At 46.5% G+C, this 16,372-nt stretch overlaps 2 protein-coding genes across 4 annotated transcripts in view; both read left to right on the forward strand.

Moving 5' to 3' along the window:
- Positions 1-7,615, forward strand: part of LOC311126903 (protein PRRC2A-like) — a 41,703-nt gene extending 34,088 nt beyond the window's left edge. For all 3 annotated transcript variants that reach the window (XM_084158596.1, XM_084158595.1, XM_084158597.1), the window contains 3 exons: positions 1,955-2,282; positions 2,551-2,773; positions 3,015-7,615. In XM_084158596.1, coding sequence (XP_084014722.1) covers positions 1,955-2,282; positions 2,551-2,773; positions 3,015-6,054 — 3,591 coding nt within the window. In that variant the 3' untranslated portion in view covers positions 6,055-7,615. The remainder of the gene's footprint in view (positions 1-1,954; positions 2,283-2,550; positions 2,774-3,014) is intronic.
- A 2,617-nt stretch (positions 7,616-10,232) lies between these two features.
- Positions 10,233-14,193, forward strand: LOC311111384 (casein kinase II subunit beta). Its single transcript, XM_084154101.1, has 7 exons — positions 10,233-10,353; positions 10,857-10,944; positions 11,242-11,344; positions 11,714-11,829; positions 11,968-12,043; positions 12,366-12,555; positions 12,791-14,193. The coding sequence occupies exons 2-7, from the start codon at positions 10,873-10,875 to the stop codon at positions 12,879-12,881; spliced, it is 648 nt and encodes a 215-aa protein (XP_084010227.1). The 5' UTR covers positions 10,233-10,353; positions 10,857-10,872; the 3' UTR covers positions 12,882-14,193.
- The last annotated feature ends 2,179 nt before the right edge of the window (positions 14,194-16,372 follow it).

The following is a 16,372-nucleotide window of genomic DNA, read 5'->3' on the forward strand; positions in this document are numbered from 1 at the left end:
GTGGAAAATAAGTATTTGCTCACCTACAAACAAGCAAGATTTCTGGTTCTCACAGACCTGTAACTTCTTCTTTAAGAGGCTCCTCTGTCCTCCACTCGTTACCTGTATTAATGGCACCTGTTTGAACTTATCAGTATAAAAGACACCTGTCCACAACCTCAAACAGTCACACTCCAAACTCCACTATGGCCAAGACCAAAGAGCTGTCAAAGGACACCAGAAACAAAATTGTAGACCTGCACCAGGCTGGGAAGACTGAATCTGCAATAGGTAAGCAGCTTGGTTTGAAGAAATCAACTGTGGGAGCAATTATTAGGAAATGGAAGACATACAAGACCACTGATAATCTCCCTCGATCTGGGGCTCCACGCAAGATCTCACCCCGTGGGGTCAAAATAATCACAAGAACGGTGAGCAAAAATCCCAGAACCACACGGGGGTACCTAGTGAATGACCTGCAGAGAGCTGGGACCAAAGTAACAAAGCCTACCATCAGTAACACACTACGCCGCCAGGGACTCAAATCCTGCAGTGCAAGACGTGTCCCCCTGCTTAAGCCAGTACATGTCCAGGCCCGTCTGAAGTTTGCTAGAGTGCATTTGGATGATCCAGAAGAGGATTGGGAGAATGTCATATGGTCAGATGAAACCAAAATATAACTTTTTGGTGTAAACTCAACTCGTCGTGTTTGGAGGACAAAGAATGCTGAGTTGCATCCAAAGAACACCATACCTACTGTGAAGCATGGGGGTGGAAACATCATGCTTTGGGGCTGTTTTTCTGCAAAGGGACCAGGACGACTGATCCGTGTAAAGGAAAGAATGAATGGGGCCATGTATCGTGAGATTTTGAGTGAAAACCTCCTTCCATCAGCAAGGGCATTGAAGATGAAACGTGGCTGGGTCTTTCAGCATGACAATGATCCCAAACACACCGCCCGGGCAACGAAGGAGTGGCTTCGTATGAAGCATTTCAAGGTCCTGGAGTGGCCTAGCCAGTCTCCAGATCTCAACCCCATAGAAAATCTTTGGAGGGAGTTGAAAGTCCGTATTGCCCAGCGACAGCCCCAAAACATCACTGCTCTAGAGGAGATCTGCATGGAGGAATGGGCCAAAATAACAGCAACAGTGTGTGAAAACCTTGTGAAGACTTACAGAAAACGTTTGACCTGTGTCATTGCCAACAAAGGGTATATAACAAATTATTGAGAAACTTTTGTTATTGACCAAATACTTATTTTCTACCATAATTAGCAAATAAATTCATTAAAAATCCTACAATGTGATTTTCTGGATTTTTTTTTCTCATTTTGTCTGTCATAGTTGACGTGTACCTATGATGAAAATTACAGGCCTCTCATCTTTTTAAGTGGGAGAACTTGCACAATTGGTGGCTGACTAAATCCTTTTTTCCCCACTGTATGTGATATTTCCTTTTTTTTATTTTTTATTAAAAACTTTTAGTATGGTCTGTTCTCTGTCAATTTTGGGAGTTGAGACAAAAGGTTAAGTTTTCCTTTATTACAGTAACATTTCTCAATGTGTTTTGGTGTACATAGAATATGACCGATTCTGTTGGACCAAACCGAAATGCAAATAGTGAGTTGAAACCGCTTGTCAGAGAGGAAGAAGTGATCTTTCATCTTGCGAGTGGCAGGGGGTGGGGGCTTGGTGTATGTGTTTGAGTGGGAAAGCTGCACACAGCACAAAAGAAGCGAAGGAGACGAGACCAAAAAGACAACATAAGAAGAAGCGGACATAAACACTGATTCTTGCGATACAGGCATTTGGAATTTTGCGGTAAAACATTGATTTTAGTTAATCGAATGAACTCTATATATCTCCCAGCCCTACACGCATGACTGTAAGCCTTTCGATAAAGCGTCTGATAAATGGCTTATTATTATTATTATTATTATTATTATTATAACATCTCGACCACTTGGTGTTTTCAGGAGCAGCTGATGAAGCAGCAGCAGCAGTGGCAGCAGCAGCACAGCCAAGCAGGTCAACAGAGCCAGCAGCAGCTCCAGCCTCAGCAGGCCCCCCAGCAGCAGGGCCCTTCCCTAGGGGCCACCCCTCAGACCCAGGGTCCCAAGCAGCAGCAGTCAGGGCCCCTGCAGTACACTCCGCAGGGCTCTATGGGCCGCGGCCCTCTGCCCATGAACTTTGACCCGCGCTGGATGATGATGCCCTACATGGACCCCCGGATGATGCAGGGGGGCATGCAGGGTCGCCCTCCAGGGCCCATGGACTACTACCCTCCCAACATGCAACACGCAGGTGGGTACTCATGGTAGTGTGGTTTGAAGGTTTGCAGTCGAGTAGGCATATTGTCATAGAGCTGAATCTGAATTTGCATGGAACAAAACATTGTAAAACATCTATTGAGGTCAATGGCAGATTTGTGCAAACCAGATTTAAATGTAGGATTTAGCCCATAGAGATTATGACAATGCAGTAAAGTTTAAATGCTCTAAGAAATAGCACCAGGTTGTCAGCCAAAATTTGAATAATTCAATGTGACTTTTCTAACGTGACTCTGTTGCAGGGATGATGGGACGAGAGCGCTCCGATTCGGGGGGCTCTGGTTCGGACAACTTCGACAGGCAGCAGCACCCGGGACACCCCCACAGTGGGACGCCCCCTATTGACACCAAACTGGCCTGGGGGCCCGAGGTGTTCCCCGGGGGCAGCGAAGGCAGGGGACTGAGCTCCCCCCTGAGACAGAAGCAGGCACTGGAAGAGGATGATGTCAGTGGCAAAGGGACTAGGTAAAACAGAGGGGGTCAAATGTCACTCATGATCATTTAACTCTGGGGAAGTAGATAAAGGGCCCCATTTGCCAAAATCCCGAAGTATCCCTTTAATTGTCAAATCGTACAATACTGATTGAATAGGAAAATATGTTAGTTGACATCACATTAGATTATAAATATTTTAATTGAGTCAGTGTTGTAAGTACAGGATACGGTTTCCATAAGTGTTTTATTAAATCCCTGGTTTTTATTTTAGGAGTGACACCCCTCCAGTCCGTGGTATGCGAGAGGGAGGGCCAGGCCCCATCCAGCAGCCCGGCTCGGGCTCCTCCAACCAGACTCCAGCACCTGTGGGCACTCAGGTGGTGGGCCATGGAGGAGGCAGTCACCACCACCAGTCCTACATGGGCGGCCGGGGCAACTACATCAACTTCCCCGACCAGGGCTCCCGCATGGCCCCCCACCAGCAGCAGCAGCAGAGGGGGAGTGATGGAGGCTTCAGCCACCAGGATGAGGGCCAGGGCCACAAGGGCGGTCAGCAACAGGGCCAGATCTGGGGGGGCCCCCGCCCCCAATACGACCGCAACGGGCGCACTGACCTCTCCCTCCTGGAGAATAACAACCCCCACCACCCTCAACATCATGGTCATCAACAACATCAAGCCCCCTCCCACTTCCCCCTCCATCTCCACAAGCCCGAGAATGGCCGCAGCGAGAGAGGAGGCGAAGCCCCGAAGAAGGGTGATCCCTCGACCCCGCTCCAACAGCCGTCCCTCTCCTCCTGCTCATCCTCCTCCTCCTCATCCTCAGCCAGGGAGGACGGCAGTGGAAAGGTGGTCCTGCATCACTTCCCACCTCAGCGCGAGGCCGATACAGGAACCGGGCAGAGAAATGAAGCAGGAAGCGGCAGAGAAATGAAGCAGGATAAGATGGGCCCTGGCCACAGCCACTCTCAGTCCTCTGTGACGTCTCAGCAGTCCCATCCTCAGTCCCAGCAGCAGAGGCAGGGCCAGGAGCAGCAGCACCACCGTGACCCCAAGCCCAACCAACGGGAGCGAGGGGGGAGGGAACACAAGACTGAGACCCAGTGGGGGCCACGGCCCGGCAGCAGCAACGCAGGAGGCCCCTCTTCACACAACAGGAGAGCAGTGGGTGGAAACTCCCGCGGAGGTGAGGATTCATCCAATCACCCAACAGCGTCTGACCACAACAAACCTGCCGGCGGCCAATCGGGAGGCGGCAACACCAACAAGAGGGCGGGGCCTATCAAGAGGCCCGTGCTGAAGCGAGAGGGAGGGGAGGGCGAGGGAGGAGAAAAGACCAGCGGAGGAGGCTTCGGAAAAGACGAAAGACAAGATGGAGGCCATTCATCAGTCAAGCAGGAAGCATCCTCCGGCCCACAGAGCTCCTCTGCAGTGTCTGGTAAAGAAGAGCCAGCTCAGACCGGTCCCAAACCCAGAAATGGAGGGAAGGATCGAGCAGTGAACGAACGAGGAGGAGTGGGCAAGGGGCCCAAAAATGGGGTCAACCCCACCCCCTCATCAGGGTACTCCGGCCCCCCCTCTAACAGGCGGGACAGAGAGCGCTCCTTCGAGAGAGGTGGGGGCGCGTCCTACCATGGTGTCTCTGCCCGTGGCAGCAGAGTCAGCCGAGGGCGAGGTGGCGAGTTCTACGGGCGCGGCCGGGGTTACCGGGGCACCTACACGGGCATGGCCGGTGGCGGCAGTGTTGGCCGTGGCAGGGCAGCGAGCAGCAGGAGCAGTCGAGACTACCGATCCGGCGGAGGCTACGACGAGGCATCGGGGGGAAGGCGCGGCCGAGGGGGGTCGCAGGCCAACCCGGGGCGCGCACGTAATCACAGCGAGACCCGCAGCGAGGGTTCCGAATACGAGGAGGTCCCCAAGAGGAGGAGGCAGAGGGGGTCGGAGACGGGCAGCGAGAGTGCCGCCAGCGACCTAGCCCAGTCGGACAAAGAAGACCGTAAGTCAAGCACCAAGAATGGCAGCGGCACATATAACGTTACCGGTAGCGGCTCCGCCCCACCCAGAGGCTCCCAGGCCCGGGTGTTCACCCCCAGAGGTGTGCCCTCCAGGAGGGGCAGGGGGGGAGGCGGCGGGGGAGGAGGTATCTATAGAAGTGGTGGAGGAGGAATGGCTGGAGGTCACAGGTCAGGATCCAGGGCCGACCCTCACGGCTGGGCCTCCAAGTCCTCAGCCTCGGTCCGCAAGCAGCAGGCCCCAATGCAGTCGGCCGCACCCAAAGACACGGGTCGCGGAACCAGCGGGGAGAAGGAGAAGGCAGCGGACGGAAGCCGAGCTCAGAATCAGGGAGGAGCAACCCCTCCGCAGTCTATCCCCGCTGCACCTACTTCAGCTCCACAGGGCTCCATGGAGAATGGAGGCGTTGGGATCCAGCAGTCAACGGCTAACCCCACTACCAACTCCAGTGGGCCCCTTCCGCTCCCTCTCTCCGGCCCGGACGGGCGTGACTTCCCTTGCGTCCCCCGTGATGGCTTTGAGCGCCCCCCGAGACGCCGTCGCCACGGGCGCTCCCAGCACCAACAGGACAAGCCACCGCGCTTCCGGCGGCTGAAGGAGCGAGAGAACGCCGCTCGCATCAACGGAGGAGTCGGGGTCATCGGAGGAGGACGACCCTCCTCGCCCGGACAGAATTATGTTCAGGATGTCACCGACGGCGCTCCCAATGCGGCGCCCACAACCGGCGGTGCCCCCAACGCTAACCCCAATGTTACCACGGCTACTAACAACAGTACTGGCGGCCATCTTGGAAGCGCTAACGCAAACAGTCACCACCACCATCACTACAACCAGGGCATCTCCGGCCAGTCCCACTCTCAGCATCACCACAACCCAGCAGGGGGCGCCAAATCCCCCGACTTCTCCAACCAGAACTCAGATCAGGCCAACGAGGAGTGGGAGACTGCCTCCGAGAGCAGTGACTTCACCGAGTTCCGGGAGAGGGAGGGGGGAGGAGGGAAGTCCTATTCCTCCCATCACCATCATCACCCACACGGAAGAGGAGGTGGAGGCGGAGGAGTGGTTGGAGAGCGAGAGATGAAGGCGAAAGAGCAGGCGGCAAACAAGAGAAGCTTCTCCAGCCAGCGTCCCGGGATGGAGCGACAGAACAGGAGGGTCAACGCTGGAGGAAGAGAGGGAAGAGAGGGAGGGGGAGGAAGAGGCCCACGGGGCCCGCCCGGTGGGGGTGGAGCCGGAAACGGAGGGGGCCAACGCGGCGAGCGCCGTGGAAACTGGCCCTCCCCCAAAAACAGGAAGTGAAGTGGAAGATCTGGAAACATTTCAAATGCATCCCCCCCACCCCACGCCTCCTCTTTATCCCTTTCTGTCTCTGTCGTTCCTTCAGCCTCTTATCTGTTATTATCCCTTAACATATTAGCACATTATTGTACAGTGTGCACACTCACATTAAGCTTCTTTCTCTCTTCATCCATCTGCTATCTACCGTCCGTTATTGTAAAGTGTCACTCTGCTCCCTCCCTGTCATGCTCCCCCCTTTTCAGTTGTCACCCCCCACCCCCCCACCCTTCAGAATTCCACCCCAATTTAGGATCAGCAGACACGCTTGTTCGTTTTGAACGCACACCTTTTGACGGAAAACATTCAAAAAACCCAACACACGTGTTTGCATTTACAAGCACAATATGAAATATAACAGACATATACAACCACGCTCAGTAGTGTGTATGCAGTATGACATGATAAACATGTCATGATAAACATGTTGGATGAATTGGCTAACCAGTAGAAGGCAGATTTTTATATTTATGTACCTGTGTATATTTCTACCACGCTTTGGGCTGGGGTGGTATTCGGTAGGGCAGTTATCTGCATTATATTTTCCACTTGGGGGAGGGGTGCAGGTTATTATTTTAACGAGAACAATTGTACCATAGATTTATACAAAATAATTATCTTCCTTTGTTTTTTTTGTTTTTTTTTGCCTCATTTGTCAGTTTTGTTTCAGCCCCCCCCCCCCTAAAAAAGTTAGGGGTGTGTATTTTTTCTTCTGCAAAGCAGGTCATTAAAATACCTTTTTATACAACCTCTGAGTTTTTGATCTCCTGACGTACAAGGACATCTCTTTAATTACTGTGACAGCCACAACAGGCCAGTTGAAGTACTACTGCTCACCCATCCACACTCTCCTCACATTGATCTTGTCTCTAATATCAATGTCTTTGCTGCTTGTTCAGAACTAGACGGTGTGATTTTGTTTTTGTTGACCTGCTCTTATTACTTTCCGTTGCTCTTTTGGTCCTGTTAGATAAAAGGTTCTCTCAACGTAGCATTATCTTCTCACACGCTGCAGACGTTCTATACCAGGGGTCTCAACGCTATTCCTAGAGAGCTACCCTCCTGTAGGTTTTCACTTCAACCCCAGTTGTAACTAACTTGGTTCAGTTTATCAACATTTACATTTTAGTCATTTAGCAGACACTCTTATCCAGAGCGACTTACAGGAGCAATTAGGGTTAAGTGCCTTGCTCAAGGGCACATCAACAGATTTTTCACCTAGTCGGCTTGGGGATTAGAACCAGCGACCTTTCGGTTACTGGCACAACGCTCTTAACCACTAAGCTACCTGCCGCCCCATCAACCAGCTAAGTATGAGAATCAGGTGTGCTAGATTAGGGTTAGAGTGAAATTCTACAGGACAGTAGCGCTCCAGGAACAGGGTTGGAGAGCCATGTTCTATACATTGCAAAAGACGTTTTGCGGAAGAAAGATTCTCTCCTGTTCATTTTCAAGTTTGTTTACCCTAAGAACACTGAATTGATAGCTTGAATGCTTTATATAAAAATAAAACAAATACATTTTCTGTGGAGGCTATTTTTTTCTCAAGATACTTTCACATGAAATTTCTGGTCAAAATGTGTTCAATGAAAATGTAAGTCATGTTGCGGGAAAGAAATACAAAGTTATTTGCTCTTATTTTAAGATACCGTTTGACTATTTTTTTTTTCTTTGAGATATATATTTTTTCTTCAATAGATAAATGAGTCCACTCCTATAGTATAAAGAACTGGTTGGTGTATTTTTATTGAGCAGATTTGTTACATTATGCAGCAGGTGTCGTACTCTGGTTCCAGAGTGCTAAGTTTGGCCATCGGAGTATTGTACTATTATATTCACGCTGTCCTACTCAATGCAGGAAGGCGCTCTACTCAAATACAACTGCACTGTGCTGTAGAAGAGACCCCTGTAACAAAAGTAGGGCTGGCAAGAGCTCCATATTGAGGAAGTATTTTCAAAGCGTACATTATTTCAAGACAACCTTTCCAAAACCTCGTGGCAACTATATAGCTCAATTGAACTGAATCTTGGACTATGGTGGGAAGGGGTAAGGATGGCGTGTTGTCACACCACTGAATTTCCAAATACATTTGCAAGGTATAATACTGTTCTCCAAGAGTGTTACTGGGAATACATGGGTTTAGAACTTTTGATGTACACTGACAGATGTATCACACGACTCACAAAATGGCACACAGCTTGTTCTGAAAATTTGATGGGGGCGGGGGGTGGCATCCAAGTTGAAATAGATACAATTATAACTTTTTTTTATTTATTTTTTATCTGCATACATTTTTCACTCCTTGTAAGTTGGGGTTTGTTTCTTTACTGACAGACACCATTTTAAGATTGGCTTTGGGATGTTTTGAGTAGGGCGTTTGAGTGTGCATGCATTTTCTGGTGTCTGTATAATAAAAATAAATTGGGGGGAGGTAATGTGGATGGCAAACACTTTTGCCTTGTTTGCCCACACTTAGTTTTAATAACTATATTAAGACAATTCTACAGTTTTCTTTCTTATACATTTACGTATATACATTCGTGTGTGTGTGTGTGTATATATGTTTATCCAAATGAAGTACATAATCAGTTCTTTGGGTATATTGACATTTTTGCCATACACTAAGGCAGTCAAAATGAAGTGGGTACATTTGATGTTTCACTGACTTCTACTAAGCATTACCACATCCATGGGTGCAGCTTGCCTTGCCTGTGAAAACAACATTGGTAGCCATACACTTAACACAGGCTTATATGAGCCCTGCATCCTTCCTTAACTCTTACTGTTGATGTGCTCATATTGTATGTATCCATGTTTAAAGAAAACAATAGTGTATTCTTGAAAACCTCAACGATTGTACTATATTTACAGCATTACCAAGGTACCTGGAGTGGTTAAAACTGTTCTATAATTTATGGTTTATTAATGGAACCGTAACATACCAATATATACATGTGTATATATCAGTTTTTGTCTACCCCAACTTACATTCCCACAAACAAATATTGCCATTTTTTAAGTTCAAGGGAGCAATGTACAAGCAGAGAAGTGTCTTATAATAATACAATTACAGAGAATAAACGTTTGTTTTAATGGAAAATCTGGTTTTGTCTGAGTTTATTATGAATTGCCCCCATGTGAAGAAGTGGACACTCAAATAATTAAATCTAGATTAATTTCAGCACCTGGGCAATGGTAGGTGGTTCTCTGCACTGATATGTATGTACATCATGGTCTTGCAGATTGATGATCATTGTATGGAGGATAGGAACTTGCAATTTATTTGATTGGGAAATACTGCTCAGCTATGGATGGATGCTCGCTGGATAGAGCGCTTAGCTGTTAACTAAGAGTCTGTAGGCTTGAGGCCTTCCCACCTAGAAAGGAATACCTGGGATAGGATAAAGTAATCTTTAAACCCCCCCCTTACCCCAACCCCCCCCCCCCCCCCCCCCAACATTAAAAAAAAAAAAAAAAAACATTGTAAAGTGGTTATCCCACTGGCTATAAGGTGAATGCACCAATTTGTAAGTCGCTCTGGATAAGAGCGTCTGCTAAATGACGTACATGTAAATGTAAAGGCTTTAGCTTAATTAATGTGTATGGGTTGCATTCAGAAGATGTGGGATAGAAGTCTTAACAAGGGCTGGGAGATTTTCACTGCCGTTTAGAGCTTTGAAGGTTCTTGGTCTAAGTGCTATCCTAAGACCTTGACTGGCTACTGCAAGCCTTATAAAATCAATGCCTCCCCTACAGAACTTGGCCACCTTTGTTACAGCATGATTCATGAAGGACCCAAAAACATGAGGAACCATATTCTTTGTGTCCACAGTAGGCATATAATCTGTAGAAAGTCATTACAAGCAGACAAGGAAATATCAAATGTATCTCTGTCTTGCTCTGGACTGCCCTAACTGATGGCGTATCAGAGAAGCTTGAGAAAGACTGGTCTATATAAGAGGCAGTTATAACTTCTGTTCCCACCCTACATTTTATACTGGACAATATATTAAAATCATAACACAATAAAACCTCAGTTTTTTCTGCCTTTCTCTTAATAACTTTGTTAAAAATATATTGTTGTTAAAGGACTTCAAAACTACAGTACCCATAGACGTGCCTGAATGTGTAGGTCATCAATTTGCCTACAACGAAAACCCCTACCTCTGCAGCGGTTAAGTGGGAGGTGGTGTCCATTTTATTTACAACACTAAATATTACGTTTCTCATATTTTACTGGCGTAAAAATCATTAAAGAGGGGGTAAGTTACCTGAATTACTACATGTATTTATATGAGATATGATATAACTAAGAGGACTTGCGACTGAAAACGGATCAAATTTCATGCGGCCTAGTTTGGACGATGCGCCATATTGAATTTCCATCTGGCTTTAGCTGCTAGCTAAGGAGGTAGCTAGCTATCATTTTCTGCTGGTCATTTAGCATAACTCTTGGGTACGTTACTAACTAAGATTGTTGATGTAACATAGGTATTTTCATGGGTAATATACTTATTCGTACACTTCCAATGATTTAGCTAGCTAGCTAACGTTAACTACACATATTTGCGCGATAGCCCTAGTTAACTAGGTAAGCCTCCTACAGTTAACATTTTCTAGTTACCTAGCTAATTGCTCTTATGGTTTTGATATAATTATGTTTGTCTTATTTTATTGTTGATAGCTACCTATGATATTTGAGTGTTGCTGAACTATCAACCGCCGTTTTCACATGACTGAATGCCTTTGTGTTCAATGGCTTTAGCCTTTAGTTTCCCGAGATGAGCAGTTCAGAGGAAGTGTCATGGATCTCCTGGTTCTGTGGACTGAGGGGAAACGAGTTTTTCTGTGAGGTCAGTATCTTACAGCTCCCAGGGCAATGTAGCCAAACTCATTGACCAAAAAGTGAATGTAAGCTAAGATGGGTGGCCAATCCTTTATCCTGGGTGAGCAAGGTTTTTGCTTCAGCCCTATACACCTGATTCAGCTAACCAAGGACCTGATGGGCAGGTGGTGAGTTGAGTAGGGCTCGAGCAAAATCCTGTTATTCACAGCCACCCCTCACTACACAAACTCACCTTCAAGCATGAATATGTCTGATATTTGTTGCTAACTTCTGTCACCCCTTCTGTCCTCTCCTGCATTGGCAGGTGGATGAGGACTACATCCAGGACAAGTTCAACCTGACTGGGCTCAATGAGCAGGTTCCCCACTACCGCCAGGCCCTGGACATGATCTTGGACCTAGAACCAGGTCAGCCCAACTCCAGAACCATCTCTACTGCACTCGGAAGTACAGAACATCCCACACAATTTAGATCAGAATACAAATATTATGGTTGCATCACCTCAGTGTTAAAGTTGTGTACGCACACTAAATTGCCTCAGTGGTCACTAACCCTGATGAGTTATAGTGTGTGGCAGGCGTTTGTTCTAGCACAGCACTAAAACACCTGATTCAATATTTTTGGGTTGCCGTATTAGATGCCGATATCTTTAGCATGTGTAAAGATGTCACAGTTATGTACACAAATATGCTTTTGTGAGTAATCTTTTAATCAGAACATATGAGTGGCCTCTTCCCTGCTCTTATAATCTCTTCCCTCCTCTCTCTGTTCCACAGATGAGGAGCTGGAGGACAACCCCAACCAGAGTGACCTCATAGAGCAGGCAGCAGAGATGCTCTACGGGCTGATCCACGCACGATACATCCTCACCAACAGGGGCATCGCTCAGATGGTACAGCAACTACCCTTCTCTGTTTCCAATGTTTGTTGAAAGGCTGCATATCACATGTATGCAGCATGTCGATTGTATGCAGCATTTCTACAGAAATGTTTTTCATGTTCTCCATTGATCTCAATCTTTCTTTCTCAGTTGGAGAAGTATCAACAGGGGGACTTTGGCTACTGCCCCCGCGTCTATTGTGAGAACCAGCCCATGCTACCCATTGGTGAGTGTGTGTCTGTGTCTTGTTTCAACCATAATAATTGACTGTATAAGACTTGAGGGTTGTTTTGGGTATCCAGCCACATTGCTTTCCTAACCCAAACTATGCAACTCAGATCCTCCGTGTACAGTACTGTATCGCTGAATCCTCTGTAATTTTATTATATTTTTTATAGAAGATTTGAATGTATTACGATCCATGTCAGATCTCGTTTCCAAGAGACGCCTGGATGAATACAGTAGTGTGTCCTCGAGCATTTCATAATAACTTCAGATCAGTAACGTGTCTAAACTCTCCCCCTCTCTGTCCCCCTATCCCTCCCTAGGTCTGTCAGATATCCCAGGCGAGGCTATGGTGAAGCTGTACTGCCCTAAGTGTATGGACGTGTACACGCCCAAGTCCTCCCGGCACCATCACACGGACGGGGCCTACTTTGGCACTGGATTCCCCCACATGCTCTTCATGGTGCACCCCGAGTACAGGCCCAAGAGGCCCGCCAACCAGTTTGTGCCGAGGTCAGTACCCCTGTGTTACCCTAAAATAGGGTTGTGCGTTTGTCATTCCCACGTAACTCAATGAAAGCAAGTCCTACATCAATTTCTACTCATAGCAGATCATTTCCTAAAAAATTTCAGGTACATACCAGAGGAAACGGTCATGTAAAAATAAGTGCTACCATAATAGAATCTCTTCATAGACCCCTATCACGCACTCATCAAGATCTAATGAATTCTCATGTCCTCACAACAGGCTTTATGGATTCAAGATCCACCCCATGGCCTACCAGCTTCAGCTGCAAGCAGCCTCCAGCTTCAAGAGCCCTGTCAAAGCCATCCGCTAAAGCCCAGAGAGAGAAAGAGGGGAAGAAAGGGAGAGAAGAGGATGATTATGAGAGGACGGGTCATCTACACAAAGCTCCATACAGATGCCTCCTCCCCGTCCTGCAGACTTTATTATTTGGTTTAGGTTAGGACGATTGAGAACAATGTGTAAAAAATTAAGTGTGAGCGAGACAAAAACACACCGCTTCGATCCCAAACCCTCACACACACACACACACACACCTACACATGCACCTACACATGTACACATACACTTAGGATTTCATGCATCTATGTTACCAAACTCACCAGTGCCAAAACAGAAAAGGGGGAGGGGAAGAAAGTCCATGGATGTTATTGGATTTGACTCTACTATTTCCTTTTGTGATATTAGCCCATTTTGCCCCTATGAACTCTCAACGTTCTGTTGTTTTCTGTCCTGTCTTTGGCACAGTTTGGTAAAGGGTCGTGGTAGACCATCACCACTGGTTGAATAACAATCCCTGCTCTACCCCCATATGTATGTACACTGGCTGGCTCTCACAGATACTGCTTGGTTGATGATAAGGACTAAATCTGTCACTAAGGGTGTTGCCATTTCACCTGCTTCTGTAAACCATTGTTTTACCAAGGCACTCACTCAGGCTTGTATCAGTCTTTTATTGAGTGACACTTACTTAAGCCACTGTGTCAAGGCGGTCATTCACAATAGTGTTCTGTCAAATTTCTCTTAAACTAAGAAACGCACAGGCGCTGTGGTTTACAGGAAGTGCACGTCTAGGACATATTAGAGCTTTGAATTTGTACATGTACGACGTAGGATAGACAAGAATAAACCTGAAATGAATTAAATGTTCTAGAATGGCCCAGAAAAGACATAACAACACACCTGCTGTCTCTGTGTGTCACCCAAAATAACAGTCCTGTTTGTGCTGGTACAGCACGGTGAGAATGTCGGCTCTGTCACTGTCACGTGTTGCTGGGCTAGTATCACTGCAACAGGACACATCTCTCTCCACAACTGTACTGACTTGACTGGTGTCCCTCCACACATTATAGTATAATTATTTATGTAAAATATAGCGACAGAAAATCAGCTTCTATTTGGGGAGGTTTTTTGTTTGTGATGCAGTAGGGGTTTCATCACCCTACTGCACATGTACTTTTGAGTCCTTGTGGCAAAAAGTAGAATGCTTGATATATGTTTTGATTTCAGAACAATAAGGATGGATTTGTCAAGATTATAATTAATGTATGTCTGTGTGTTTTTTTGCAACCGTGGAAGAGTGATCAGGATTCAGAATTCTCAATAAACATTCTCTTTTTATACAATTGTGTTTGGTTTATGTATAAATTAGATACTTATTTCTCCATAGTCACCATGAAATGGTTGTAAAAAAAATCCCTAAAGTATGGGACTATCTCCCTCTGAATCTTTTATAGCTGCCCTGCTAGTCAGCAGTTCTGTGAGCATTTTGAGAATTAAGAAAATTTACCTTTTCTAATCTTCTCATTGATTTCCTGTCAGATACTTGAAATATTGTACCAAACCCCTGAGGTACAGCTGTTCTTTTGCCACATGGTGTCAATGATGAGCTGGATAATAAGTGTAGACCATTTTGGCATGTCTATCTGTCTGATCTGTGATTGTTTACGATACATTGTGAAGGCAATAGTCACAAAGGGCTTATATCTGATGCGCAATACTTTATTTGTGTGTGTTTGTCTGTCTGGTGGTGTGTGTGAGAGAGAGCATGCATGTGCATACGGGCGAGCAAGCACATGCTCTGAGGTGTGTATGACTAACAGCTATAAATCCAACCTCAATTCTATTCTAAGGGCTTACTTTGTTGTGTGTCTTAATTCCTGGCAATGTGGTGCGTTACATGTTTGAGACACTTCATACATGGCTTATACATTTATGGGAAGTTATACAATTTCCATAGAGATAGATTGAACACTCATCTTTGTATCTGTGCCATTATAGTGTCTGTGACAGCATGGGAAGCGCTATTGAGGCAATCTCCATTTTGAAGTAGTACATTTTCCTCTTCACGATTTGCTGATCCCTCCTAATGACCCGGTTGGATATGACTCCAATAGGGTCACCAGGAGGGATCAGCCAATGAAGTTGGAAGTCCCACCCAGTTGACTACATTAAAATGGTGGAAGCCCTGGAAAACTAAAGGCATAGAAACCGTAAACGACTTGGTAACAGGAAATGCATTTATTTCCATGACAGAATTAAAAAGCAATTTTGGACTGACCAATGTAGATATTTTCAAATACATGCAACTTAAGAGACAAAATTCACAAATTCTACAGTACAACGGCAGAGTCATGTCTTAAGTGTAAAACTAATGATGACTCAATCATCCATGCTTTCTGGGAATGTTATAAAGTCCAAAAGTTATGGGCGGAGCTAGAAAGTTGGCTGTCAGAAGTATTACAATGTAAACATACTTTTAATCCATCTGCATATTTCAAAACATGGCATATGGGGATGTACCAAGTTAGCTAGCTGAATAAACTAAGTTAGAGTCTATTCCTAGAAAACATTGAACCGCTGTAGTTTACAACAATTATAATTTCAAAAGTGGAAGTTGGGAGAGTTATATTTGAGTGTTTCAGTGAAACGTAAGTGAGGGAGGCCCTGCTCTCTCGCTTTCCCAGATGTTTAGTTCATTTCATTCCGATCTCCTTTGCATTATTGTAGCCTTTTTCTGTAGCCTGTCAACTATGTGTCTGTCTATCCCTGTTCTCTCCTCTCTGCACAGGCCATACAAACGCTTCACACCGTGTGGCTGCTGCCACTCTAATCTGGTGGTCCCTGCGCGCACAACCCACGTGGAGTTCCAGGTCTCCGGCAGCCTCTGGAACTGCCATTCTGCGGCCAACAAGGCAGAGTTAATCTCAGCCTATGCTACCCTCCAGTCCCTCGACTTCTTGGCGCTGACGGAAACATGGATTATCACAGAAAACACTGCTACTCCTACTCCTACTGCTCTTTTCTCGTCTGACCATGTGTTCTCGCATACCCCGAGAACATCTGGTCAGCGCGGCGGTGGCACAGGAATCCTCATCTCTCCCAAGTGGACATTCTCTCTTTTTCCCCTGACCCATCTGTCTATCTCCTCATTTGAATTCCATGCTGTCACAGTCAATAGCCCATTCAAGCTTAACATCCTTGTCATTTATCGCCCTCCAGGTTCCCTTGGAGAGTTCATCAATGAGCTTGACGCCTTGATAAGTTCCTTTCCTGAAGATGGCTCACCCCTCACAGTTCTGGGTGACTTTAACCTCCCTACGTCTGCCTTTGACTCATTTCTCTCTGCCTCCTTCTTTCCACTCCTTTCCTCTTTTGACCTCACCCTCTCACCGTCCCCCCCCCCCTACTCACAAGGCAGGCAATACGCTTGACCTCATCTTTACTAGATGCTGTTCTTCTACTAATCTCACTGCAATTCCCCTCCAAGTCTCCGACCACTACTTTGTATCCTTTTCTCTCTCG

The sequence above is a fragment of the Coregonus lavaretus genome (assembly GCF_964263955.1).
Source record: "Coregonus lavaretus genome assembly, chromosome: 3".
NCBI classification, from domain to species: domain Eukaryota; kingdom Metazoa; phylum Chordata; class Actinopteri; order Salmoniformes; family Salmonidae; genus Coregonus; species Coregonus lavaretus.

Excerpts from the sequence above, each read along its gene's own strand:
- LOC311111384 (XM_084154101.1), top strand. The coding sequence starts at position 10,873 with ATGAGCAGTTCAGAGGAAGTGTCATGGATCTCCTGGTTCTGTGGACTG. Across the intron at positions 10,945-11,241 it reads GAAACGAGTTTTTCTGTGAG|GTGGATGAGGACTACATCCA; the intron begins GTCAGTATCTTA and ends CTGCATTGGCAG. Across the intron at positions 12,044-12,365 it reads CCAGCCCATGCTACCCATTG|GTCTGTCAGATATCCCAGGC; the intron begins GTGAGTGTGTGT and ends ATCCCTCCCTAG.